General features: G+C 39.0%; 1 protein-coding gene across 3 annotated transcripts; it reads right to left on the bottom strand.

Annotated features, from left to right (window-relative positions):
- Nucleotides 1-1,130: 1,130 nt before the first annotated feature.
- lrrc8ab (leucine rich repeat containing 8 VRAC subunit Ab) lies at nt 1,131-13,052 on the bottom strand. Of its 3 annotated transcripts, none has more exons than XM_007243867.4 (4): nt 12,925-13,052; nt 10,772-10,846; nt 8,264-10,367; nt 1,131-7,360 (listed from the first exon to the last, which is right to left on the bottom strand). In XM_007243867.4, the coding sequence occupies exons 3-4, from the start codon at nt 10,358-10,360 to the stop codon at nt 7,085-7,087; spliced, it is 2,373 nt and encodes a 790-aa protein (XP_007243929.3). In that variant the 5' UTR covers nt 10,361-10,367; nt 10,772-10,846; nt 12,925-13,052; the 3' UTR covers nt 1,131-7,084. The 3 variants fall into 3 exon arrangements, with proteins under 3 accessions (XP_007243929.3, XP_007243930.3, XP_022523361.2); XM_007243868.4 differs by having other exon boundaries at nt 10,545-10,846; XM_022667640.2 differs by lacking the exon at nt 10,772-10,846 and having other exon boundaries at nt 12,925-13,032.
- Between the last annotated feature and the right edge of the window lie 13,407 nt (nt 13,053-26,459).

Consider the following 26,459-nt stretch of genomic DNA (forward strand, 5'->3'; position numbering starts at 1 on the left):
GTACTTCACTAAACAAGTAAAGACAACTTACCTATATACAGGTACATCTTAAAAAAATAGAATATAATTTAAAAGTTACTTTATTTTAGTAATTCAGTTCAAAATGTGAAACGCATATATTATATAGATGCATTACACACAGTGTAATCTATTTTAAGCTTTTATTTCTTATATTATTATGATGATTATGGCTTTCAGTCAATAATAATAATAAAAAAATACAATCAGAGTCTCAGAAAAATAGAATATCATATAAGAATTTTTACTGATGATCAGTGATGGTTTGACTGGTGTTGCCAGACAATTGCCTGGTTATGAATGGAATAAAACGACAAATGTACAGCATCACATTTTCTAGGAATCCCCTTCAAGGGGTCCACTCACACTTACTGCTAACAGTAGCAAACCAGTCAGGTAAGTGATTCCTGCAGCCGGCAAAATATGTAACTTAAGCAATCATGAAGCGGAGTTATCCATCAGTCAGAAAAGAAAGAAGAGAAAGTAGAGCTGGGCGATATGGTCCAAAAAAAAAAACCCTTCGATTTTTTTTTTTTAAATCGATTTTTCCCCCTACTATAAATCAAAATAAAGATGATTTAAAAAAAAAAATGGTTAAAACTAGTTTTTATTTATTTAGTTTTTCTACTTAAATGTCCCCTTTGTGGTTAAAGTGCAACCAGAAACAAGCAAAGTTTAGGTACTGACACAATGCACCCTCAAACGTAAAAAATAAATAAATAAACTCACCCTCAAAAAACAAATAGAAAGAAATAAAATGGTGCCCTTTTTGATAAAACTTACAAAATAGAAAGGAGGGAGGGTGGGAGAGAGGGGCGGGGTGCGCGCGGGAGAGAGGGACGGGGCTTAGCTCAGTACAGGAGCCCACAGAGGAGCGTCGGTGGTGAAAATTAAACTCAGAGAAAATCGATTTTCATAAAAACACATCGTCCTTAACTGTAAATTCGAATTAATTGATAAAATTGATTAATCGCTCAGCTCTAAGAGAAAAGTATGATTTCTAATTTGCTTGGGGACTCCAAATACCAAACGGCCCTGGTTCATATACTAATCACATGAAGTGACTAGACGTAAACAACGTCAGAAAAAAAGAAGAAGAGAACAGTGAAAAGTACTTAATTATTGAGTTTATTGAGTCTTAAACTGATTGAACACCAAAAATTAGCACAGCATGATGAGGAGAAAATAGCTTAAGTTGGCTATCTAAAATTTCAAACACAAATTTAATGAGTCCTACTAGGCAATGCCATCACAACACTCTTCAATTACAGCACTATTTGATGCTGTTTTGGCACCAACATGAAAAAAAAATCTATTCATGAGAGTTTTAACAACAACAATAAAAAAACAGTTCACATTACAGTTTAAATAATATTCAGTGTTGTAGAGAGTGAAATATGCCCAGAGGTGACAGTGGCACATGTTAAAACAAAGGGCTTCAACTCATTTTTCAGATTTGGGCCAATCAAAAAAGGCCCCACTGAGAATGGCTTGAAGACAGTAGAAAGGCTATTGCTTTTCATCCACTAACTGTAAATAATAAAAAAAAACAATACAATGCAATACAATATAATATAATGCTAGTGTAAAATCACATATTCAAATGCTACAAGTAATGAGTTCAAATGTCTACATCTACAGACATATAGTAATGACTATAAATAATGTTCATTTGATGTTCCAAAACCATGCTGCACTTCACTACACCACTTTATGCATGTGATAATATGTATTAACAATGAACATAAAAGTTTCCTACAGCAAATAAAGAGATCTAAACATCCACCAGCTGTGGCAGTTAATCACACATTACATTACAATTACATTAGTAGTCAGCAGTAGACACATCATGTCACATAATCACCCACCCATTCATAGTTAAAAAACGTATTTTAACTGAAATATTAAACATACTTCATATAAATAAAAAAGTAATAAAACAAGTAATCAAAAACACTATTACAAAATTAATTGCATGGATGTTTCTTTAAATTAAAACCATTTTAAAATACTTGAAATAAAAAAAATGTTTAGTCAGTCAATCAGTCAGTACAAAGTTGAGTGGCATTTACCTGAGTAACACTTTATTTTTTTGCTCTTTAAAAAAAAAGAAGAAAAAAAGTTAGGTCCTAACTTCAGAAATGTCAAGGTTGAGGTAACAAAATTAATAACAGCTGTAGATCATTTACAAAACAGCTTGATCAGAGTTTGACCTCTGAAATGGCAAAACATCATATGAGGGATAACTCAAAATCTGCATCTGAAACTGTGCCATGTTCACTATTTCTCAGTCTAAAAAAACCTAAAAAACAGATCACTACATAGTGCACTATGATTTATTAAATTGTATGAGCAATGTGAATTGGGTTAAGTACTTCTTAACCTTATGCTCACAAACATTTCCACATTTAAAAAGTAACATTTTAAGTGTTTTGACCCATTTGTAACTTACGAAATATGGCAACTTAATGAGAGAGGCAAACTTTTGGACTGAGACAACATGACACATTAACTATGTACGTGTTTACAAGCTTCATTTGCAACAGAAAATTATTGTGTAATAAGTGTAAGTAAAATATTTTTTATTTTATTTTAAACCAGTTATTTAAAGTAACAGTCTGTAAGTTTTTGGTAAGAATGTGTAAATGCACTGAGCAAAAATGTAAAAGTGCTAAAAAGTACTTTTAAAACATACATTGTGGTGCAGTCTCTGTTCTACATGATTGAAACTAGCGATTTTCGTGAGGATTTGCAGAACTATAGTTCCTCAGCTAACCAGAAAATGTTGTTATAACCAAAAAAGGTCCAGAGACCTACCAGACACCCTGTTTTTAATGATAGCAGGAATGGTAACAGAACACACTGATGCCATTTATTAATTAATTAATATATTGCTTTCTCCACAATCAGGAACACTACTATTCCCAATTTAAAAGGAAAAAATCGTAAGGACTGCTGCTTTAAATAATTATTACTTGTAAATTGTTATAATACTCATTTACCTGATGATACCCTCAGGTATAATAATGAGAAAGTGTGTATAAATCAGTACTGTACACCATATTTACGCTATGGTGCATTGTGGGATTGTTAGGACTGCACTAAAAATTCTGCACTGTTTTTAGACAGTGTCATAACTAAATCCCAAAGTAGTGCACTACATAGTGAAGAGGGCACAGTTTCAGACACAGCTATATTCAGTGCTAAGAACAGACATATTTTGAACACATTTCTCTGAATTAAAAACAAACACTCATTCAAACTAATTAAAAGCATAGTCCAATACTTCACAAAGTATATTTCTGATTGTCTCGTCAGCAGTGCATTGTTTTTAGACATTAAAACGACGCATTCTCAACAACATCGGTGTTAAGTGCAATGTTACGAGGACAGAATATCCTCGAGGTGAACTCTTCTAGTTGCTACTTTAGTGGAAGGTTGAACATTAACATTAACATAAAGAGTAACAGAAAAGAAGAGACTTTGGTCGAAAAAGTAGCAAAGTAACTTTCCCAAAAAACACTATTACAGTAAGTACACTGGTGAAGGTAAGGTGCTGCCACGGCAATGTGAACAGTAATCAGAAATCCAAAAAATCTGTTTTTGCTTCTTGAGAAATCAAATTTATCTGCATGCTTAATATTCAGGAAATGCCAGAAGACAAACACGCCAATTTCCACACGCAATGCATAAAGTACACTATATGTCCAAATGTTGTGGACACCGCTTTTAACTGAAGGCATTCAGCTACTTTTTAGAATGCAGCGATTGCTGCTACAGATGTGCAAACCAGTGGTGAATCTAGGATTTTTCTAAACAGGAGCCATCAAGGGGCCAAGTATTATTTCACAACAAGAGTTTAATTTAAAAAGCTTCCATATTAAAATTTATGGAGTTTATTGTTGGCCAAAGGTTTTGCAAAGAAAAAAAAAAAGTCAATTAAAATCTTAAGAATCAAAAGGAAAAAGTGTATGTTGCAAATTCAAAATAGAAAAAATATATAATATATATATATATTTTAAAGTCACTTTTTGCTTGTCTATTTTCTGTGGATTTTGCTCTCTCGTTTAGAAATGCTTATTTATTTATTGCTTTCTTATATGTTTATAATCAGCAATTTTTACAGCATATTTTATTTTTTTTGGTAAAACTTTTGGCACAAAATTACTTACCAACTTTACATGCATTTGGCCCCAGCTGAAATCTGATTGGCCCCTGATGTGCCTCTGTCCTGTCACTCATTTTGTCTATGTACAGTAAAAGGTAAAAATGCATGCACCCCTAAAACCACCAATGGGGCGAATGCACACACATAGCTTGTCTAGTCCCTGCAGAAATGTACTGCAAATCTAGTAAAAAGCCTTACCTGGAGAGTATAGACCGTTAATCCAACTAAAGTAGATTCATTATTTTTAAATACTCTTGATTTTAGAAGAAACAAATTGAAAATAAATAGAAGGGTGTCCAAATACTTTTGTCCATATAGTGTATGTTTTTCTCTGTGCTTATGTTGTTTTGCATTGTTAAATTAAACATTGTAAACATGCATGCACCTTCAAAATAATACTGTAATGTAGAATAATGACCCAATGTCTCTTTTGCAGTTCGTTTGAGAACAGAGAGCTAAAAGAGGAAAGAGGACAGGCTCAGCATTATGAATATGAATAATGCATGTGAAGTGCTGGCTGGGCTCCAGCTTTCTGATGAACAGTGTGTTACAGTGCTGTCAAACTAAACAAATGTGCTTTTAGCATACTGTACGTTTCCTACTCTGCTGTATAGTGTCCTTCTATTCAATAGAGAACATTTGACAGCATGCAAATTTCGAGCACCCCTGGTCAAAGTATCTGTTATATTAGATGAACGTGAATAGCACCTTTCCTTCCCCCAAACAAACCTTTGTTCATTATGGCCAAAAACATGGAATAGCTCTGGAATAAATTAAGAGACCACTTCAGTTTCTGAATCAGTTTCTCTGATTTTGCTATTTATAGGTATATGCTTGAGTAAAATGAACATTGTTGTTCTGTTCTATAAACTACAGACAACATTTCTCCCAAATTCCAATTAAGAATATTATAATTTAGAGCATTTACTTGCAGAAAATGAGAAATGGCTGAAATAACAAAAAAGATGCACAGCTTTCAGACTTCAAATAATGCAAGAAAGCAAGTTCATATTAATAAAGTTTTAAGAGTTCAGAAATCAATATTTGGTGGAATAACCCTGGTTTTAATCACAGTTTTCATGCATCTTGGTATGTTCTCCTCCACATGTCTTACACACTGCTTTTGGATAAATTTATGCCACTCCTGGTGCAAAAATTTAAGCAGTTCAGTTAGGTTTGATTATATTTCAAAGGTTTTTAATTTGGTAAAATCAAAGAAACTAATCATTTTGTAGTGGTCTCTTTTATTTCCAGAGCTGTACTATAGTAATTTCATCACAATAGTAGTTTCAGTTCACAGGACTTGTTTCTAAGGCGTTTTTTTTTTCCACACCTAGGCTAGGTGAATCGTGCGCATAACTAACTGACATCATAGAATACAGAAATCACAGATTTGCCTTCACATAAAGGTAACAATGATGGCTGTGACCACTGAGAGAGGTGCTGTACCCCACAAACACAAGCTTTTTTAGGCTTTTCTCTGAGGGCTTTCTTACATGTAGGTAATTTGTGATTTATGGGCATAGATTATGGTAATTACAAGTTTTTAAGAGCACCATGCATAAGATGACGTGTGCTTCGGCTGCAGGCAAATCAAAGTCCCACATGAAATGTTGTGTTGTTGGCTGCAAAGAAAACCCAAATCCTCCTATTTTCTCCCAGCCAAAGAGAACAGAACTGTGTGGCTCCCTTTCATTTTCGATGGCCATGTCCCAGAAACAATCAGCAAGAATATTGTGGTGTTTGTGGGAACCACTTAAAGGCAGACTGCTACGATAACCTTGGGTACACAACAGGATTAGACAGTCCCTATTTCACAACCTGTGCAAGGTGCGTCACGATGCTCATTGCTATCTTACACCCCGCCAACAGTCTATTTTTTAATGCTGCACACATGAGTCGTTTAAATAGCAACGGCGCTTATGAATATATCTACGCTGATGGGTGTCGTGATCTGGAAACTGGGTGTGTTCGGGTAATTTTCTGGCGTATTGCTATCTTGGCAACGGAAAACACAGGAGCAACACTGACTGAATACAATCTACACAGATGTCAACAGTCAGATGTTCATCGCTATCTTGGCAGTGAGTTGTCAACACAGGTGCCTCCCAACACATGTACACTCCCACTCGTTATGCCCACATTGACATGCAGCAGTGCAGAAACCAGAGGTGATTCTAGGTTGTCTCTCGTCTTGTTTTTAGGCAGATTTTATGAATGAAACAGGATGTCACTCATGTCATCTACGTTTTTAGAAAAAATGGTTCTTTAGGGTATTATTCAACTATTCGAACTAATGTAGTAGCATAGATTGTGACCAAGGGTGCCCATATTTTGCCTGCCCCTATCTCATCTGTGCTGTTAGACTTGTTCAGAAATGGCAGAGCAATCATTAACTAACAATCATCAATCTATAGGAATTCCTATTTGGAAAACTTAGCATGTCCTCAACAATGGCAATGGTTACAAACTGACCAAAAAATCCTCTATTATCCTCTACAGACATAAAGGAATCTGCTGAAAGCACTAAAATCGTATTTAAATGAGGAATTTCAGGCAACTGTAAAGTGCTTATGACACACTAGTTCACAAATCTGTCAACCTGCCCATATGACTCATTTTAAATATTTTCCCACCATCGTGTAGCACATTAAATTTAAGGCAAAGAAGAGCTGCACCTTCCAGAATGTATAGACCCACTGCACAGATATAGAGGTCCCAGATATCCCAGTGCTTCCCAACAAATGTAGTTAATCCCATGAGTAGTCTCCCTACTCTATACCCTAAATCACTGTTGCTTGGGTTCCAGCAACAATAATCAGTGCTGCCCCCTATGACCCAGGTGCTGTTCTCTCAAACCTGGGATGGTACTTTCTCACAGGAGAAAGCTTGGTGTCCTCAGGCTGCCTCTTTCTCAGTTCTCCAAAACTGCTCTTTAACCTCAGGGGGGAGAGTGTTGAAAATGCTCTCCTCGACTATGAGCCCGCTGCGTTTTAACAGACGACACTCCCCGAGCTCCACGGGGAGGCCCTCCAGCCTGTTTCCCCTCAGCTCCAGCTGGGTCAGGTTGGTCAGCTCCCCGAAGCGAGAGGGCAGAGACAGCAGGCAGTTGTTTCCCAGGTTCAGTGTGCGCAGTTTCTTACACTGGAACAGCTCTGGAGGAAGCTTCTCGATCTGTGGAGGTGATGGACAAAAAAAGAGAGGAAAAAATGTGCTGTAGTAAGAATTTTATAAAAACTTTTATTTGGCTTAACATAGACCTTTTATATAGGGATGCACAGATGTGGGTATTCTGTGCTGTTGCTGATATCCAATATTACTCATGTATATATCTGCAAATGCCGTAAAACAGATTTATAACTTACAGAGAGACTAGTCACCCCAGTATAACTTTAGAAATGATTGCGTAACATTAATATTTTTTACATTTTAGCATTTAACCATGTTAATTATATGATTATATGATATATTATTGAACAATTATTGAACAATTATTGAACAGGCTCGAAAACATTTTTATAAAAAGTTGGAATAACTAGGTAATATAGAGTCAGTAATTCTGTAACTTCTACATACATCATACTCTATATGATTAAATGGTTGTGGATAGCCATTCTAATAAAGTACTGCCAATTGAATAGGACTCTCTGGAGCAGTTAAAACAATTCACACCACAACTAATATCAGGTGTCATCATTGAGCTGTGGAACTGTGTTCTCTGGAATAATGATGGTGCTCCATCCTATATTTTTTGAGACCATTACTCCAACAAAAGTGGTATGAACTAATGAAGGAGCAGGTGCCCCAATTTTCTGTCCAATTTCCTGAATATAATGTAATATTCACCTCAGATTTTAAAATCCTGACCAGTAACCTGGCCATAATTACTTGCATGAACTAACAAACAACTCCATATTTAATGCAGGAGGCTGCACAAGCATATCCTTCTGGCCAGTATGCATGTCGTTTTATTCACCAAGGATGCAAAATTAAAAACAAGAACATTGCAAGAGTATGGAATAATCTGTATCCATAAAAAAAAGTCTAAAATATATGTATGGTTACAAACTCACTCACCCTGTTGGCAGTTACAGCGAAATACTGAAGATTCTGAAGGCTCCCGATCTCAGCTGGAATGTTGGTCAGATTGTTGTGACTCAAATCGAGAAATCTCAGTTTGCGACAGAAGAACAGCTGACTTGGAATTTTCTCGATCTTGTTTCGATTCAAATAGAGGCGCTCCAGATTGGTCAAGGTGCCTATCTGGATGGGAATGTAGGCGATCTGGTTGTACCACAGTTTCAGGCAGACGAGTCGATGGAGATGCTGAAAGCTGATAATCTCCTCAATGGTCTTTAGGTTATTGTCCTTCAGGTCGATCTCCTGCAGGTTGTGAAGACTGAAGATGGAATGGGGGATGCGCTCCAAATCGCAGCGGATTAGCTCCAGCTCGGTCAGGTTAACCATCTTCTTCATGCTGTTGAGAACCATTAGCTTTGTGCCCTCATTATTGATGGACAGCTTCTGCAGGTGCAACCCAACATCAGTCACTACCTGCGGAAGCTTGGTCAGGTTGCTTTTCAGCCTGAGAACCTTGAGTCGCTTTAGTTCTCGTAGCCCATCGATAACAATGTAACGATTGTTCTCTGCGCTGAGGTTCCCTGTGAGGTGTAGCTCACTTAGGTTCTTCAAGCTGTAGATCCAGAGAGGTATCTCTTTAATGTCTGTGAATTTTATGTGCAGAGATTTTAGGTTTTCTCTTAGAAATGCAAGGGCTGGCGCTTCTATTTTGGCAGGCGTATGGTACAACCACATCTCACGCAGGTTAATAAGCTGGGCGATGATTGGAGGAATGGTGACATCTGGGATAAGCTCTAGCTTGAGAACCTCCAGCTCCTGTAGGTCGAAAACTGTGTCGGGGATCCCACTTAGCATGAAAAGATGCAGTTCTAACTTGTCTTGAGAGTTCTTGGTGATTCTCTGCCGGAGTTTGTCCAACGTCCACTCGTTGTTGAGGTTGAGTTGACGAAGTTTGTTCTCGCTAACTTCTGAAAGGAACACTGCGAATCGTTTTGAGTAAAGTGGATCATATTGGTCAATCATGTGTAACATGAAGGCAAAGTCGTTTTTGACATCTGGAATGTCGCTGTAGCTGCTCTCTTCTCGGATCGACTCAAATGAGTACTTTTTAAGGGAGCGCCTCAGCATCCAGCTGAGGGTGTACACACAAATCATTCCATATACAACAACAAGGCTTATATAAAAGCATGCTAATATTTTAAAAAGTGTGGCAAGAGGATGGGCACAGTTAAACATCTGGTATCCTGTAAGATTTTCAATGTCCACACTACAGTCCACGCTGAATTTTATATTGTGAACGTAGTAACCAGTGTAACAGATAATCAGGATGAATTTAACTACTTTGATAATAGTCTGTCTGATATAAAGCCTGTAGACGATGTCTCCTTCCTCAACGTGAAGCCGGAACTTCTTCACCTTTTCAAACAATGCCTTCGCCTGCTCCCCCTCTTTCTTATCCAGCACGCCGTTTTCAGAGTGGTCCACAATACCCTGCTCAAACCGAGATTTCGGTGGAGACAGCATCGGTACACTGGCCTCCACATCTTCACTCACGTAAGATGCCTTTTTATCGATGGAGCCGTTCATCTTCCCAAGAGCTTTAGGATCGCTCTCCTCAACTACCGTCTCAGACAGTGCCCGAGTAGTCCATGGCGAGTCAAAACACTTCAAAAGAATGGAGACAAAGTGTTCCAGTTTGGAACTAGTCCAAGGGAACTTGAACCAAAAGTTGCTGCAAGCCAGGAAGATGAGCGTATGCAGCAGCACCAAATATGGGAAATACTTAGCGAACCAGTGAAGCTTGTTTTCATAGCACACAGCATCGACATAGTTGTACTGGTGCCTGTCAAGGTCATATTGGATGCCCTGCGGCTCAAAGGCTGACTCAAAATACTTCTGGCAGGTTTTGTTTACTACCCATTTGCAGGGCAGGCAGATCATCTTGTCCTGCGTGACTTGCAGAGTGCCTCCGAATACTGCAATCATCAGCATCACAACAGACAGGTAGTCTGTGAACACGTCCCACCATGGTTTCAGAATGCGGTAGGCAGGTTGGGTATCCACAAAGTACCGCAGTTCAGTGATGGGAATCATGATTTATCTGACAGGAGGAAAACAAAATGAGAAAAAAAAAAGAAAAACACAATGAGAACATGATTTTTCTGCTTGATGTTCAGCATTCAGAGCAATTAACAATAATAATTAAATAAACAAAACTCAGAGAATGGTCATCAAACCACTTTAGACACACATTTAGGAACAGCTGAGTGTACTTTACCAGAGGAGGCGGCTCTCTGTTCTGCCTTCATTTGAAAGAACAAGTCTCCACCAAGAGAACAATTTGGCTTTCTTGTCTGCTATTATTAGCAGCTTCCGCTAATAACACTGAAGAATTGTCTCTTCTAGCTATGGAAAGAGAGTCCATGACCCGGAGTTCAGATCCTGTTTGTCTTGGGGAGGGCAGAGTCTCGAGCACTGTCTCCTCTGTGCACAGTTATATGTTACCTAATAGTCCACATGTTCGGCCAGGAATTGGCACTCATCACAACCCCTGTTTTGTCAGGATGAGGCACAGATTTCCTGTCAAGATAAAGGGACACACCAATGTCAACACCATTTCGCTCTTCAATTTACAACAATAGTATAATATTTTTACATTTCTTTCAAGCTTAAGGCTGAGTTTTGTACGCATTTCCTGCCACAAATGGGCAACTTGTAAACATTTAACTAGGCTAGTCACAATAACCAATTTTTAAGATGATAAATTATTTCCAGAAGCTTATAAGATACACGATATTCCCGTCATTTCAAAAATATTTAATGCAGCTGATATTTACACATGATAATGCAATAGTATGTTAATGCAATTACACATAACATTTAAACAGAAATGACCTTTTAATATATAATATTCTTAATATAATATAATATTCTTTTAGAATATTTAGATGTTGGAATTGTATTTTAAAAAATGGGAATTTAGAATTCCCAAATGAATAAAACATTAACAGAGTTGACTTTCTGGCTCTTTAATGCAAACAGGCTCAAGCTGGTTGCAAGCATAACCACCAAGACCATGCTGGTTGCCCAGAATGACCAAGCTGGCTAAGAAATTTAAACAGCAAATTGACCAGCAAGAACAAGCTAGTTGAGCAGCTTGACCAGCATGACCAGCAAATCCAAGCTTGTTAACCAGCATAACCCTCAGGACCAAGCTGGTTGAACACCATGAGCAGTAAGGCCAAGCTGGTCAACCACTATGACCAGCAATACAAAGCTGGTTGAGCAGCATGACAACCAAGACCAAAGCAAGTTGGCCTGTATGTTCAGCGTGACCAAGCTGATTGACCAGTATGATCAGCATGACCAAGCTGGTTGACCAGCAAAACCAAGCTGGTTAAGCAGGATGACCATTAAGACTAAGCTGATTGACCAGCAGGACCAGTAAGACCAGGCTGGTTGAACAGGATGACCAGCAAGACAAAGCTGGTTGACCACCATAACTAATAAGATCAAGCTATCTGACCATCATGAGCAGTAAAAGACCATAAAGGCCAAGCTGTTTGAGCAGGATGTACAGGATGAGCAGCATGATCATCAAAACCAAACTGGTTAACCAGCTTGACCTGCCAGACCAATCTGGTTGGCCACCATGACCAGTACGACCAAGTTGGTTGACAAGCATAACTAGTAAGACCAAGCTAGTTGAACACCATGACCAGCTGATTAAACAGGATGACCAGCAATACAAAGCTGGTTGAGCATCATGACCAACATGAGCATCAACCACCACCAAGACCAAGCTGGGTGACCAGGATGACAACCAAGACCAAGCTGGGTGACCAGGACGACAACCAAGACCAAGCTGGGTGACCAGGATGAGCATTAAGACCAAGCTGGTTAGCCACCATGACCAATAAAACCAAGCTGTTTAAACAGGATAACAAGCAAGACTAAGCTGGTTGACCACAGTCACCATAATCAAATGCAGCATACAGTAGATAGCTTTTAAAATTCACAGTAGTTGAGTAGTAAATGATGGCTATGTTAACTATTTTTTTTGCCAGAATTATCAGATTTTCAACCACTTTGACGCCCTCATACGCCCAGTTTAAATGAACTAAAACCATCTACCAGCAAAAGCTGGTCTTAAGACAGAGTTGTCAGCAGTGTTAGTTACTTAAAATTATATATTTATGTCTAGAAAACCCTTAAATTACTGTATTTTTAGTATTAATATTAAGTAAACAGCTCAGTTCACCTCTAGCTAGCAGGCTAACGCTAACCAGCCCACTGTACTCAGTAGCCTAACTGGCTGTAACTGGTAGAGTAATAGCCACTAAGCTAGCCGGCCAGTTCACAGTTAACAAGAAGCTATCCTGGCTAACTAGAAAAGCTAACAAGCTAGATAACAGCTACCAAACAAACAGTATTTGTGTTATTAATTATTAAAAGCCCAACTATCACAAACTCAGACCGTTTTAGCTATAAAACGAGTTCAGGCACTGAGTTCACAAATTGTTGATTAGCAGGCTTAGCCTCTTCAGCCCAGGCTGTGTGAGTTCGCATATACAAACCGATAAAATCGCAGGAAATATTAAGTCAAATGTCAGAAACAGTTAAAAACACCCTGCTAATAAACATGAACAGACTCTTACCGAGCTCTGCAGGATCCGCTTTCTTCATCGTGTGTTAATCTGTTGACCTACACAAGAATACATCCCACCATAAAGGACCGCTAGAGCTGGGAATGAAGAAAAACAGCGCTGTTACACTGCAGTTACACCACCGCAGCGATAGAGGGCGCAGTGGACCAACAGTCAGGAAATGTTTGTCATTAAACGGTAACAAGAACTAACTTACACCTGATAACAAAAATATATATTAAACACTAAATGAACGTTAATTGTTGAAATTCAGCATTAACCAACTTTGAATCAACGTTCATACAAAAGTTTATAACAGTTTGAGCTCTGAATCTATTATTATAATTATTTAACCCATACGAGCCCAGACCCAGTTCTGAATAATGATTTTAACCATTTGGCAAAAATGGCAAAAAAATGATAATCTATAAAACATTATAAAAGATGTTTTGAAAGATAATTTAATAAATGTATTGGAATTATTATTTAATTAGTATGTTTGTGTTATATAGTTGGGATTTGATATTCTTTTGTTGAAATTACTGTTTTTGTAATATCTATTTTTTTTTTATATTATTAAGGTTATTTGCCTCTATTATTTGCCTCTACCTGCACTGTATTTTATGCTAGTTGCATAATTTTGATTGTGCAAAATAAAAAAAAAATCAAAATTCAAATGCTATAAAATAAAATCTCATAAACGAAATTAATTTGTCATTCATTCATTGGTGTAATAGGGAGAGCACCTTACTCTTAATGTTTTAATCCTCTGTGGCATGAATTTCCCTTAATAAAGAGGTCTAACTTCATAATGTTGTTCTGAGGAAACAAACAAAAAAACACGGTATAACTATGCTAATGAAATAAACATTTGAATAGGTAAATATATTTGTATGTAATAAAAATATTATTTTGACCAATTGTGTCCCATGTGGCTTTGTTCCCTGAAAGTATTACTCCTTGAAAGAGATTGTGTAATTACAAAAAAAGATCTGATTTTGCCTAATTGGGTCATACTAACATTTTATAGGGAGCCCCCTTTGGTGGCTGGGGAAGCCCTGAAGTGGGTGTTCTCCTCTCTACAGACTCTCTACAGAGAGAACGCTCTGGTTTCTGCTTATGGAGCATCACTGCCATCTTGTGGACCATTAATGTTCATTTTTTAATGAATTGTAACCTGTGAAAAAGCACCACTCTTTAAAACAGCAACTGTACCTGAGAAGAAAATTCATTCTTAACGTTTAATTGAAGTTTTGAAGTATTCTGTTATTATTCTTATTACAAAACTACAGTAAAGAACTACAGTCAGATTCAAAAGTAAAAGTCAAAAGTCAAAAAGTGAAAAAAAAAAAGAGTAAAATGGAGATACAAGATTTGGAAATGAGAAATTTGCACATAGAGCTGAGGTTCACATAAACAAAATAAGAAAAACACGAATATATATATATATATATATATATATATATATATATATATATATATATATATATATATATATATATTTATCTGCTTGAACTGTCCAGAGAGTCCAGACCCATTGATCAGATTATTATAAATCTTAATTTATAATAATCTTCTTCTTCTTGTTTTTCTATCGGCTTTTCCCTTTTCAGGGGTTGCCACAGCGAGTCATCTTCCTCCATCTCCCTCTGTCAGATTATTATAAATAATATAAAAAATCAACACCTGAGAAGCAGTCACGTGTTTGTTTTTCACTATAGCTGTTGGGATATTAGTGTGAGCTGTCTGCGGGGGCGCACAGCGAGAGTTTTTACGCACGGGACGCGTTCTTACGCACGGCGCGCGCTTTTACGCACGGCGCGCGCTTTTACGCACGGAATGCGCTTTTACGCACGGGACGCGTTTTTACGCACGGCGCACGCTTTTACGCTCGGGATGCGCTTTTACGCACGGAATGCGCTTTTACGCACGTGGCGCGCTTTTACGCACGGAATGCGCTTTTACGCACGGGATGCGCTTTTACGCACGGGATGCGCTTTTACGCACGTGGCGCGCTTTTACGCACGGAATGCGCTTTTACGCACGGGATGCGCTTTTACGCACGGAATTCGCTTTTATCCACGGGATGCGTTTTTACGCACCTGGAGCTTTTATGTTCAATGATAAATGCTCTTTCCATCTCTTTGCTCTTTATAACTAGAGATTTATGAATAGGGGGAGTAAATCTCTCAGGACAAAAGAAAACATCCACGTTTTGGAATTTTTTCATTTATGAACACAACTATTTGGAGAAATGCATCATAGCACCATGTTAGAACTACAGTACGGATTTTATATGAATGTTATTCTCCATCCATTAACAAGAGCTACAGATCAAGAAAATACACAAGCGGTTTACAATAACTCACATCTAAACCCAGTTTTATGCTATATTATAATATTCCAGGCATAATGGCTGTCCTCAAAGGGCCCGATGTAAACTTATAAATGTAACAAAATGTAACCAAATGTAACATAAACTCAGTGTAACTACTCCTTAATGTTAAATAACTATGAATGTATTACTTTTTCAATTAAAACATTACAGTTGCAGTTGGAAAAAAATGTTTGATTGCTGCTCTAACATAAATCCTTTTAACTATTCATGTTATAAAATCCACAAACTCTATCAATTAAGGATCAAACTATTAGAGAGTTTGTTATAGAGAGAGCGGGGGGGGGGGGAGAGAGAGAGAGAGAGAGAGAGAGAGGGGGCGCATGAGAGAGAGAGGGGGGCGCATGAGAGAGCGAGAGAGAGCGCAAGAGAGAGAGAGCGCACGCTAGAGAAAGAAGGCACAGCGCGCGCAAAAGGGAGGGCGCGCGTGAGAGAGATAGAGAGGGCACACACGCGAAAGAGAGAGGGCGCAGCGCGCGTGCGAGAGAGAATACATGTACCGTTCTAAGACTTTTCAACCTCTCGCGTGGCCTTGAGTTTGACACGTATGGTATATTCGAAGCGGCTGCATTTCTCTTCTCACCCCTCACTTCGCCCCGCCCCCCACAGACAAAGCACAAATCAACAGGTGAATTCTAGCCTAACAATGATGGACAGCTGTCCACAGCGAATCAGAAACAAACTTTTAGCATCATATTCAATCTGATCATTTTTATTTATTTTAAAGACTTTAAACACACATATTAGAATAAAAATTAAAACACATGTAATATATAAAGTAAAAATAATGACATTAACATATTATTTAATTAACAAAACAATAACATTTAATTAACAGGTCTAAACACAACATCTATGGAACACTCTAATATGTGCTTCCCCAGCTTCAAGCTGCACTGCAAATGTGGAGAGTGATATTATCTACGTTATCTTAGCTCTCCTAAACACTTAAATGCCTCAGTTTACTAATTGCATATTCAGCTGTTTATAGGTAAAATGTTTTAGGTAATTCATCTAATTTAAATATTATAACACTGTCATGGGAAACAAATCCATTAAAACTGCAGTTTTACATCAAAAGTCACTTCTTGACTTGGAGATAACAGAAGGGACACTGGGAGGTGCCTAAAAAGACACTTGCAGATGCCTAAAGGGGAACTTGGAGATGTCCAAAGGGACACCTGAAGATGTCTAAAAGGGACTTGGAGATGACTGAAAGGGAAATTGGAGATACCCAAAGGGGCACTTGGAGATGCCCAATGGGGCACTTGGAGATGTCCAAAAGACATTTGGAGATGCCCAAAGGGACACTTGAGATGCCCAAAGGGACACTTGGAGATGTCAAAAAGGACACTTGGAGATGTCCAAAAGGGCACTTGGAGATGTACTAAGGGACACTTGGAGATGCCCAATGGGGCACTTGGAGATGCCCAAAGGGGCACTTGGAAATACCGAAAAGGACACTTGGATATGTCTAAAAGTACACTTGGGGATGCCCAAAAAGCACACTTGGAGATGCCCAAAGAGGCACTTGGAGATGCCCAATGGGGCACTTGGAGATGTCCAAAAGACATTTGGAGATGCCCAAAGGGACACTTGAGATGCCCAAAGGGACACTTGGAGATGTACTAAGGGGTATTTGGAGATGTCCAAAAGACTCCGAAAGGTCACTTGGAGATGTCCAAAGAGACATTTGGAGATGTCCAAAAAGGCCCTTGGAGATGCCCAAAAGGACACTTGGACGTGTCCTAAAGGGCACTTGGAGATGCCCAAAGGTCACTTAGAGATGCACACAGGGGTGCTTGGATATGCCCAAAGGGGCACTTGGAGATGTCCAAAAGGACACTTGGAGATGTCCAAAGGGGCACTTGGAGATGCCCAAAGGGACACTTGAAGATGCCTATGGGACACTTGGAGATGCCCAAAGAACACTTGGAGATGTCCAAAAGGGCACTTGGAGATGTCCAAAAGGACATTTGGAGATGCCCAAAAGGGGTACTTGGAGATGTCCGAAAGACTCAGAAAGGGCACTTGAGATGCCCACAGGGACACTTGGAGATGTACTAAGGGGTATTTGGAGATGTCCAAAAGACTCCGAAAGGTCACTTGGAGATGTCCAAAGAGACATTTGGAGATGTCCAAAAAGGCCCTTGGAGATGCCCAAAAGGACACTTGGACGTGTCCTAAAGGGCACTTGGAGATGCCCAAAGGTCACTTAGAGATGCACACAGGGGTGCTTGGATATGCCCAAAGGGGCACTTGGAGATGTCCAAAAGGACACTTGGAGATGTCCAAAGGAGCACTTGGAGATGCCCAAAGGGACACTTGAAGATGCCTATGGGACACTTGGAGATGCTCAAAGAACACTTGGAGATGTCCAAAAGGGCACTTGGAGATGTCCAAAAGGACATTTGGAGATGCCCAAAAGGGGTACTTGGAGATGTCCGAAAGACTCAGAAAGGGCACTTGGAGATGCCCAAAGGGCACTTGGAGATATCTAAAAGAACACTTGGAGATGTCCAAAGGGGCACCTGGAGATGCCCAAACAGACACCTGGAAATGTCCAAAGGGACAATTGGAATTGCTCAAAAGATGGATATGCCCAAAGGGACACTTGGAGATGCCCAATGGGGCACTTGGCAATACCCAAAAGGACACTTGGATATGTCTAAACACTTGGGGATGCCCAAAAAGCACACTTGGAGATGCCCAAAGAGGCACTTGGAGATGCCCAATGGGGCACTTGGAGGTGTCCAAAAGGACACTTGGAGATGTCCAAAAGGGCACTTGGAGATGTACTAAGGGGTATTTGGAGATGTCCAAAAGACTCCAAAAGGTCACTTGGAGATGTCCAAAGGGACATTTGGAGATGTCCAAAGGGGCACTTGGAGATGCCCAAAGGGACACTTGAAGATGCCTATGGGACACTTGGAGATGCCCAAAGGGACACTTGAAGATGCCTATGGGACACTTGGAGATGCCCAAAGAACACTTGGAGATGTCCAAAAGGGCACTTGGAGATGTCCAAAAGGACATTTGGAGATGCCCAAAAGGGGTACTTGGAGATGTCCAAAAGACTCCAAAAGGGCACTTGGAGATGCCCAAAAGGACACTTGGAGATGCCCAAAGGGACACTCAGAGATGTCTAAAGTGACAGTTGGAGATATTTGGAGATATTCAAAAGGGCACCTAGAGATGTCCAAAAGGGCACTTGGAGATGCCCAAAGGGGCACTTGGAGATGTCTAAAGTGACTGTTAGAGATGTCCAAAAGACATGTAGAGATGTCAAAAGATGACTTGGATGCCCAAAAGGGCACATGGAGAAGCCCAAAAAGGCCCTTGGAGATGTCCAAAGGGGCACTTGGTAATGTGCAAAGGACACTTGGAGATGCCCAAAAGGGCACTTGGAGATGTCTAAAAGAACACTTGGAGATGTCCAAAGGGGCACCTGGAGATGCCCAAACAGACACCTGGAAATGTCCAAAGGGACAATTGGAATTGCTCAAAAGGACACATTGATATGCCCAAAGGGACACTTGGAGATGCCCAATGGGGCACTTGGAGATGCCCAAAGGGGCACTTGGAAATACCCAAAAGGACACTTGGAGATATTCAAAAAGACACTTGGAGATGCCCAAAAGGACACATGGATATGCCCAAAGGGACACTTGGAGATATTCAAAAGGACACTTGGAGATGCCCAAAAGGACACATGGATATACCCAAAGGGACACTTGGAGATATTCAAAAGGACACTTGGAGATGTCCAAAAGGACACTTGGAGATATTCAAAAGGACACTTGGAGATGCCCAAAAGTACACATGGATATGCCCAAAGGGACACTTGGAGATATTCAAAAGGACACTTGGAGATGTCCAAAAGGACACTTGGAGATATTCAAAAGGGCACTTGGAGGTGTCTAAAGCGACAGTTGGATATGCCCGAAGGGACACTTGGAGATATTCAAAAGGGCACTTGAAGATGTCCTAAGGGGTATTTGGAGATGTGCAAAAGGACACTTGGAGATGCCCAATGGGACACATGGAGATGTCCAAAAGTGTCAGTTGGAGATGTCCAAAAGACACGTAGAGATGTCAAAAGATGACTTGGATGCCCAAAAGGGCACATGGAGAAGCCCAAAAAGGCCCTTGGAGATGTCCATAGGGGCACTTGGTAATGTGCAAAGGACACTTGGAGATGTCCAAAAGGGGTACTTGGAGATGTCCAAAAGACTCCAAAAGGGCACATGGAGATGCCCAAAAGGACACTTGGAGATGCCCAAAGGGACACTCAGAGATGTCTAAAGTGACAGTTGGAGATATTTGGAGATATTCAAAAGGGCACCTAGAGATGTCCAAAAGGGCACTTGGAGATGCCCAAAAGGGGCACTTGGAGATGTCTAAAGTGACAGTTGGAGATGTCCAAAAGACACGTAGAGATGTCAAAAGATGACTTGGATGCCCAAAAGGGTACATGGAGAAGCCCAAAAAGGCTCTTGGAGATGTCCAAAGGGGCACTTGGTAATGTGCAAAGGACACTTGGAGATGCCCAAAAGGGCACTTGGAGATGTCTAAAAGAACACTTGGAGATGTCCAAAGGGGCACCTGGAGATGCCCAAACAGACACCTGGAAATGTCCAAAGGGACAATTGGAATTGCTCAAAAGGACACATTGATATGCCCAAAGGGACACTTGGAGATGCCCAATGGGGCACTTGAAGATGCCCAAAGGGGCACTTGGAAATACCCAAAAGTACACTTGGATATGTCTAAAAGTACACTTGGTGATGCCCAAAAAGCACACTTGGAGAAGCCCAAAGAGGCACTTGGAGATGCCCAAATGGGCACTTGGAGATACCCAAAGGATACTTGGAGATACCCAAAAGGACACTTGGAGATGCCCAAAAGGACACTTGGAGATGTCCAAATGGGCCCTTGAAGATACCCAAAGGACACTTGGAGATGTCCAAAATAACACTTGGAGATGCCCAAAAGGACACATGGATATGCCCAAAGGGACACTTGAAGATATTCAAAAAGACACTTGGAGATGCCCAAAAGGACACATGGATATGCCCAAAGGGACACTTGGAGATATTCAAAAGGACACTTGGAGATGCCCAAAAGGACACATGGATATGCCCAAAGGGACACTTGGAGATATTCAAAAGGACACTTGGAGATGTCCAAAAGGACACTTGGAGATATTCAAAAGGACACTTGGAGATGCCCAAAAGGACACATGGATATGCCCAAAGGGACACTTGGAGATATTCAAAAGGACACTTGGAGATGTCCAAAAGGACACTTGGAGATATTCAAAAGGGCACTTGGAGGTGTCTAAAGCGACAGTTGGATATGCCCGAAGGGACACTTGGAGATATTCAAAAGGGCACTTGAAGATGTCCTAAGGGGTATTTGGAGATGTGCAAAAGGACACTTTGAGATGCCCAATGGGACACATGGAGTTGTCCAAAAGGACACTTAAAGACACTTTTCTTTTTTGCACAGATTTTTTTAACCAGATGCCACTTGTCATAATCATTACCACCCACATTGGTCTTCACTGTAGCGGAAAAGCTTCATAAAACTACTAAACACTGAGGGCAACTTGTAGAACTGTAGTGGAAAGTCTTAGTGCATCCTTCTCCTCTATTTTTGCTGTAGACTTAAATGAAATGTTAATTCTCAGGACTAAGTGGTGTCATAAATTAGGATTGTAACGTGTACAAACAGCATTGTCAGTAATATATAACATATAACTAATTAATTTTAATTTAAGAGACTCTGGGCAAAAAGCAATGCATACATCAGTGATTCCCATAAGCCTGTAGGAATCACCGATGTATGCATTGTTTCATGCTTTCGTGATTCAGAGGTATTAGGCCACCCAGTATGAACACATTCTAACAAAATCTATTTCAAATTCCCTTCTGACTTCTATAAGGAAAAGAGTGCCTTATTGTTCATCACTGGCTGTTGGTCATGTCAGCTCTGTAGTGCTAAATGATGTCATAATTCAACATTGCTTATCCTACATTTACATTATAGTAATATTTTATTCACCTTATTGCTTTGCTATGTGAAAACACTACAGTATATCTCTGTGCCTTAAATGAATGAGCACATTTTTTATGCTTTCTTTTTTCTAATCCAGGATCAGTTTATCCTACCCAAATCAAACACAAACTACCTCAGGAGAACCAGCAGGCCCGATCTCAGATCAGAAGCTCAGAGCAGCTTTGGCTGCAGGTCCATCAGGAGGCAGTGCCAGGCTCGAAGAGGCGCCCATGTGTCACCGTTTACATTTCCCACAGCGGGAGGCTTAAACAAGGGCCACTTCATCCAGGAAGCCTTGCAGGTTATGTCAACACAACCCTTTACTCCACTTGGCCAAGTTCTGCCCTGAGAGGCTCCTTCAAATAGTGCTTAATGTAAATGATGTACGGGTTGCAGACAGTCTACATCATCCATTTCAAAACTTTGCCTCAGTTTTTTTTTTATGGAGCCTCTTACAATGTAATGAATGGGGCTGTAAAATGCACTGATACATCAACCTGGCAACCCTATTATCTATTATATTAACATTTAACACAACATGAACTCAGTGTATAATTATCTTAGACTTTTTTAACCTTTAAAACTTTTATTGCTTTACATTTGTTTTACATATTCCATTAAGTGTACATGGTCACACTTATGTATAAGTGAACATCAGTGATCATTTTACACAATTACCACTACCACAATTAATGCTACAATACTAGAATACTAATATGTTCCAAATAATTAAATATAGTAGCTGTAGTCGTTTCCTCTGGGCCAAATAAGGGAAAAGGACTGTCCTGATTGTTATCAGTGCAAAATTTAAAAGCAGCATCTCTGATGGTATGGGGGTGTGTTAGTGCCCATGACATGGGCAATTTGTATATTTGTAAATGCACTGTTATCGCTGGTTTTGGAGCAACGTGTTGCCATACAAGCAATGTCTTTTTTTTAGGAACATCCTGCCTGTTTTAGCAAGTCAGTGTTGAGCCACATTCTGCATGTGTTACAACAGCATGTACGAAGCATGTAAAAGACTGCAGGTATTGCCGGTTCGAATCCTGTTCATGTAGCTTGCCATTGGCTACCCGAGCCCTGAGAGAGCACAATTGGCCTTGCTCTCTCTGGGTGGGTAGATGGTGCTCTCTCCCCACATCACTCCAAAGGGGAATGTTGATCAGCACAAGGCAGCTGTGAGCTGATGTATCGGAACCGCGTCGCTGCCCTTTCCCCAGAGAGTTCTGTGATGCTACTCGGCAATGCTGCATCAGCAGCACTTGAAAAGGAGGTGGTGCCTGACTTCACATGTATCAGAGAACGCATGTTTTAGTCTTTACCCTCTATGTTTGGATTTCAGATCCTGGAACATTCGTTCGCAGCAGGAACCAAAGACTACAAGGTTCTTCAGTGCAAACCGTGAGCGCTTCTGTTCACCACCACTGTGCACTGCCCTCTGTTGATGACGTATGATGTGACGTTTTGAAGGTTCCACTAAAACTTGGGAAACCAGGGCTGGTTCACTGAAAAGCATCACGGTTCTTATAAGCCTGAATGGAAATGATTCTAGAACCACAGTTTGTTTGGTGGAAAAGTGCTAACAGTGGTAAACATGCTCCTTTCCCGACTTCTTTGGATCGTGTTTGTAACATCAACTTTAAAATGATTCAATATTTGCAAAAAACAATTAAGTTTATCCGTTTGATACATTACACATATATATTGTCTTTGTAGTCTAGTCAGCTAAATATAGGTTGAAAAGGATTTGCAAATCGTTGTATTCTGTTTTTATTTATGTTTTACACAACATTCCAACTTCACTGGAATTGGGGTTGTACATCTACATAAATGTTCTTGAAAGCTTAATCAATTCTTGGAGGTTTTAAATTGTTTGCATAGCATGGATATCTCATATATTATTTACTGTATATGCAGCTTAGAGGCTGATATTACTCTGAAGCATGATTTTTGTCAGTCAATGGGTGAACTTGGCAATTTTAATGCTCTCCCTCACTTATGCCATTTAAAAAATGACTTAAGTGTATCTAAATGTTCTTTATTAAATTTGCTATTAAATATATTTAAGGTGTAGTTTGACAGCTGAAACTTTTCTTATTTTTTTTAAGAAACTATTTTTGTGAAAGACTTTTTCTTATCTGTATTTTCATCCAAGTTTATTTTTTTTTTTTCGTGCTTATGCAGAAGCATTTTGAATGGCCACTCTGTGTAAAAGGTCCTATACAAATAAACCTGCCTTGCCCTGCATTGGAATCCATGCCGTGAAGAATTTAGGCTGTATTGAGAGCTAAAAGGAGGCCCTACCCAGTGTTGCCCAATAAAGTGATTCGATTTTAAAATAATCATAATTTCTTTTTTTTAAATCTATCCCTAACATAAACAATCATATAAAATGAAACATGGAGAGAGAGAGAGAGAGAGAGAGAGAGAGAGAGAGAGGTCAGTGCAATGCTTGCTCAACCATCTAAGAAGCTTTTAGGACACCCACCCCATAAACTCATTTCAAGTTTTAATTACTACAGGCTATGCAATACTCCTGTATTTGAATTATGTCCTGAAATTGAATAAAACACTCATATGGATGTTCTTCAGTCCCTGAGTTAGTTGGAAAACACAGTTGCCCTTTCCAAACTTTCTCGTTTTCACCCCTGGTGGCACATCTTTACATCTTCCACATTTTAAGTGAGAAAAGATTCTCTCTTTCTCTCTCTATAATAAAATTATAAAGTATTTCCAAGTTAAAACTCATCTATTACAACTACAGGGTGTCTTTCTCTTCTCATGCAGCTTTGCTCTTTCATTCGGCTGTATTATTTCGACAGCTCCGCCCCATATAGTGATTGTCATTTATGCTAAACACCTCTCCCCTTTCCCAAGGCATTCTCACAATGGCACTTCGCTCTGAATGAACTCCCAATTCCCTAAAGAACCCACAGAGTGAAGGCATAGGCGAGTTAGGAAGGGGGCATTAGATGTTTAAAAAATGCACTTTAGGCAATGGTCCGCGGTGAATAGAGCTTAACACACTCAGCGCAGAGCCCTGTTAGATTCACACAGATGGAAAAAGCAGAGCATAAGGTGCACTCAGAGTTCTTCATATTGAGGGCCTTGTTCAGAAGCATGCTCTCAAATTCTTGAAGCTGCCCAGTGAACAATAACCATTCATGCAGAGCAGCTAAATTCAAATGCGTTTCATACAGTGATCTGAGCAGCAGAACATCTCAAACTGAATAAAATAACGCATGACAATTAACTCAAGGAAGAATCAATTAATGGTTTGGTTTGGATTTTGGTGGATCTTCAGGACAGATTTGTGGCTAGTAGATTGTTTTTAATGTGACTAAAAAATGTTTTATTTAAAAAAAATAATTGAACAATACATACCAATTGACAGCAAGAATGTAAAATGTCTACCACAGATCAGAGTTGTTTGCATTGATAACAACAACTTTGATAACATATTATGTTCACATTAGCAGCATGACAACCTTACTCAGCACTAGTCTGGATGACTTTACAAAATTTTAAAATGACTTAGAATGCCCATCCCTACTAGTGGTTACAGAGATAATTTACAGAAATTACAGAGAAAAGCATTTAGGTGAACCCAGTTTTGCATCGATCTGTCTTGTAGTCCTTCTAGGCTTTAAGCTGTCTCTATTAGACTTTCCATTTCTGGTCATGAAGCTTTTGAAAAGGATGCTAAAATGTTGTGTTTGCCAGGTTGTGTGTTCTATACCTGGCAAATCAGTGTGTGGAAAAGTCCAGGACTGGGAAATGGGTGAGATCAGAGGCTAAAACATTGCCTAAAACAGATTTACTGCTTAGTAACGGACAATTAAAGGAAGAAGTACTGTTACCATGTTTCAATCATATGTGTGGTAGCATCCTGATTATTTTAGGATTTAGTACATAAAATATAATACATATCGGTCATTTAATTGTAGCATATTTGTTTAGTATCCAACCTGGTAAAAAAAAGGCATTGGCTTATTAAACCTTTTATGATTTAGAGACCTATCTGGTGAGAATATGTAGTTACACATAATGTGTTGAAGAGTTATTTTTTAATGCAAGTTAATGTAAATACATTTCGGTGTGTAAACAAAAATAGAGAGCAATTGCATCCAACAAACCTACCAGACAACTCTTCTTGTATTTATAAAATATATATATTACACATTGCTTGGATGGTCGTCCCAGGACACTGATACTAATGCTACGGCTTTTAAACATTTAAACATACAAATCTTAGATGCTGCTGCTTTAACCAGAGGTGGAAAGTAATGAATTACATTTACTCAGGTTACTGTAATTGAGTAGATTTTATGAGTAATTTGTAATTTTTTTAGTAGTTTTTAAAATAGGTAATTTTACTTTTACTCAAGTACATTTTGACACAAGTAATTTACTTTACTACACTGGAAAGCTCCCGATTACTGAGTAAAAAAAAAAATGCTGGGAAAAAAACAATTGTCTGAATTAAAAAATATATAGTAATTGGCGTGGATGCTCACGCGTGGAATAACGATGCAATAATAAAAAACTTCCACATCAAACCTAAGAAAACATGTGGCTATAAGTATTTTTATCATTAAACAATTGCTTAAATGTTAAAAAAACATTTAAATAGCAGTTAAAGCAAAGCAATTGCAAGTTAAAATATAACAATGAACTGTAAAGCTGTAAAAATACAGTTTATAGTCAACTATATGACCATAACAAAAGTTATGGTCATATAGGTGACTATAAACTGTATTTTTTAAAAGTAAAAAAAAAAATTGTATCATAGAAACCTATGCCACTTGTTCTTGAAGATGTTTTTGTGCGGTGGTCTGATCAAATACTGCCTGAGAGGTCCAAATTATTATGTGAAATAATAGTTCACTAAAAACAATTTAATTTATGATTTGTTGTACTTTTTTACATTAAATAATTAAAAGTAACTATGTAACTTTTACTCAAAGTACATTTTAAATGTAGTACTTTTTTACTTTTACTCGAGTAGATTTTTAGATGGGTACTTTTACTTTTACTTGAGTAGAATTTTAGCAAAGTAAAGGTACTTTTACTTAATTACAATTTTTATGTA

This window comes from Astyanax mexicanus, chromosome 22 (genome assembly GCF_023375975.1).
Source record: "Astyanax mexicanus isolate ESR-SI-001 chromosome 22, AstMex3_surface, whole genome shotgun sequence".
NCBI lineage: Eukaryota > Metazoa > Chordata > Actinopteri > Characiformes > Acestrorhamphidae > Astyanax > Astyanax mexicanus.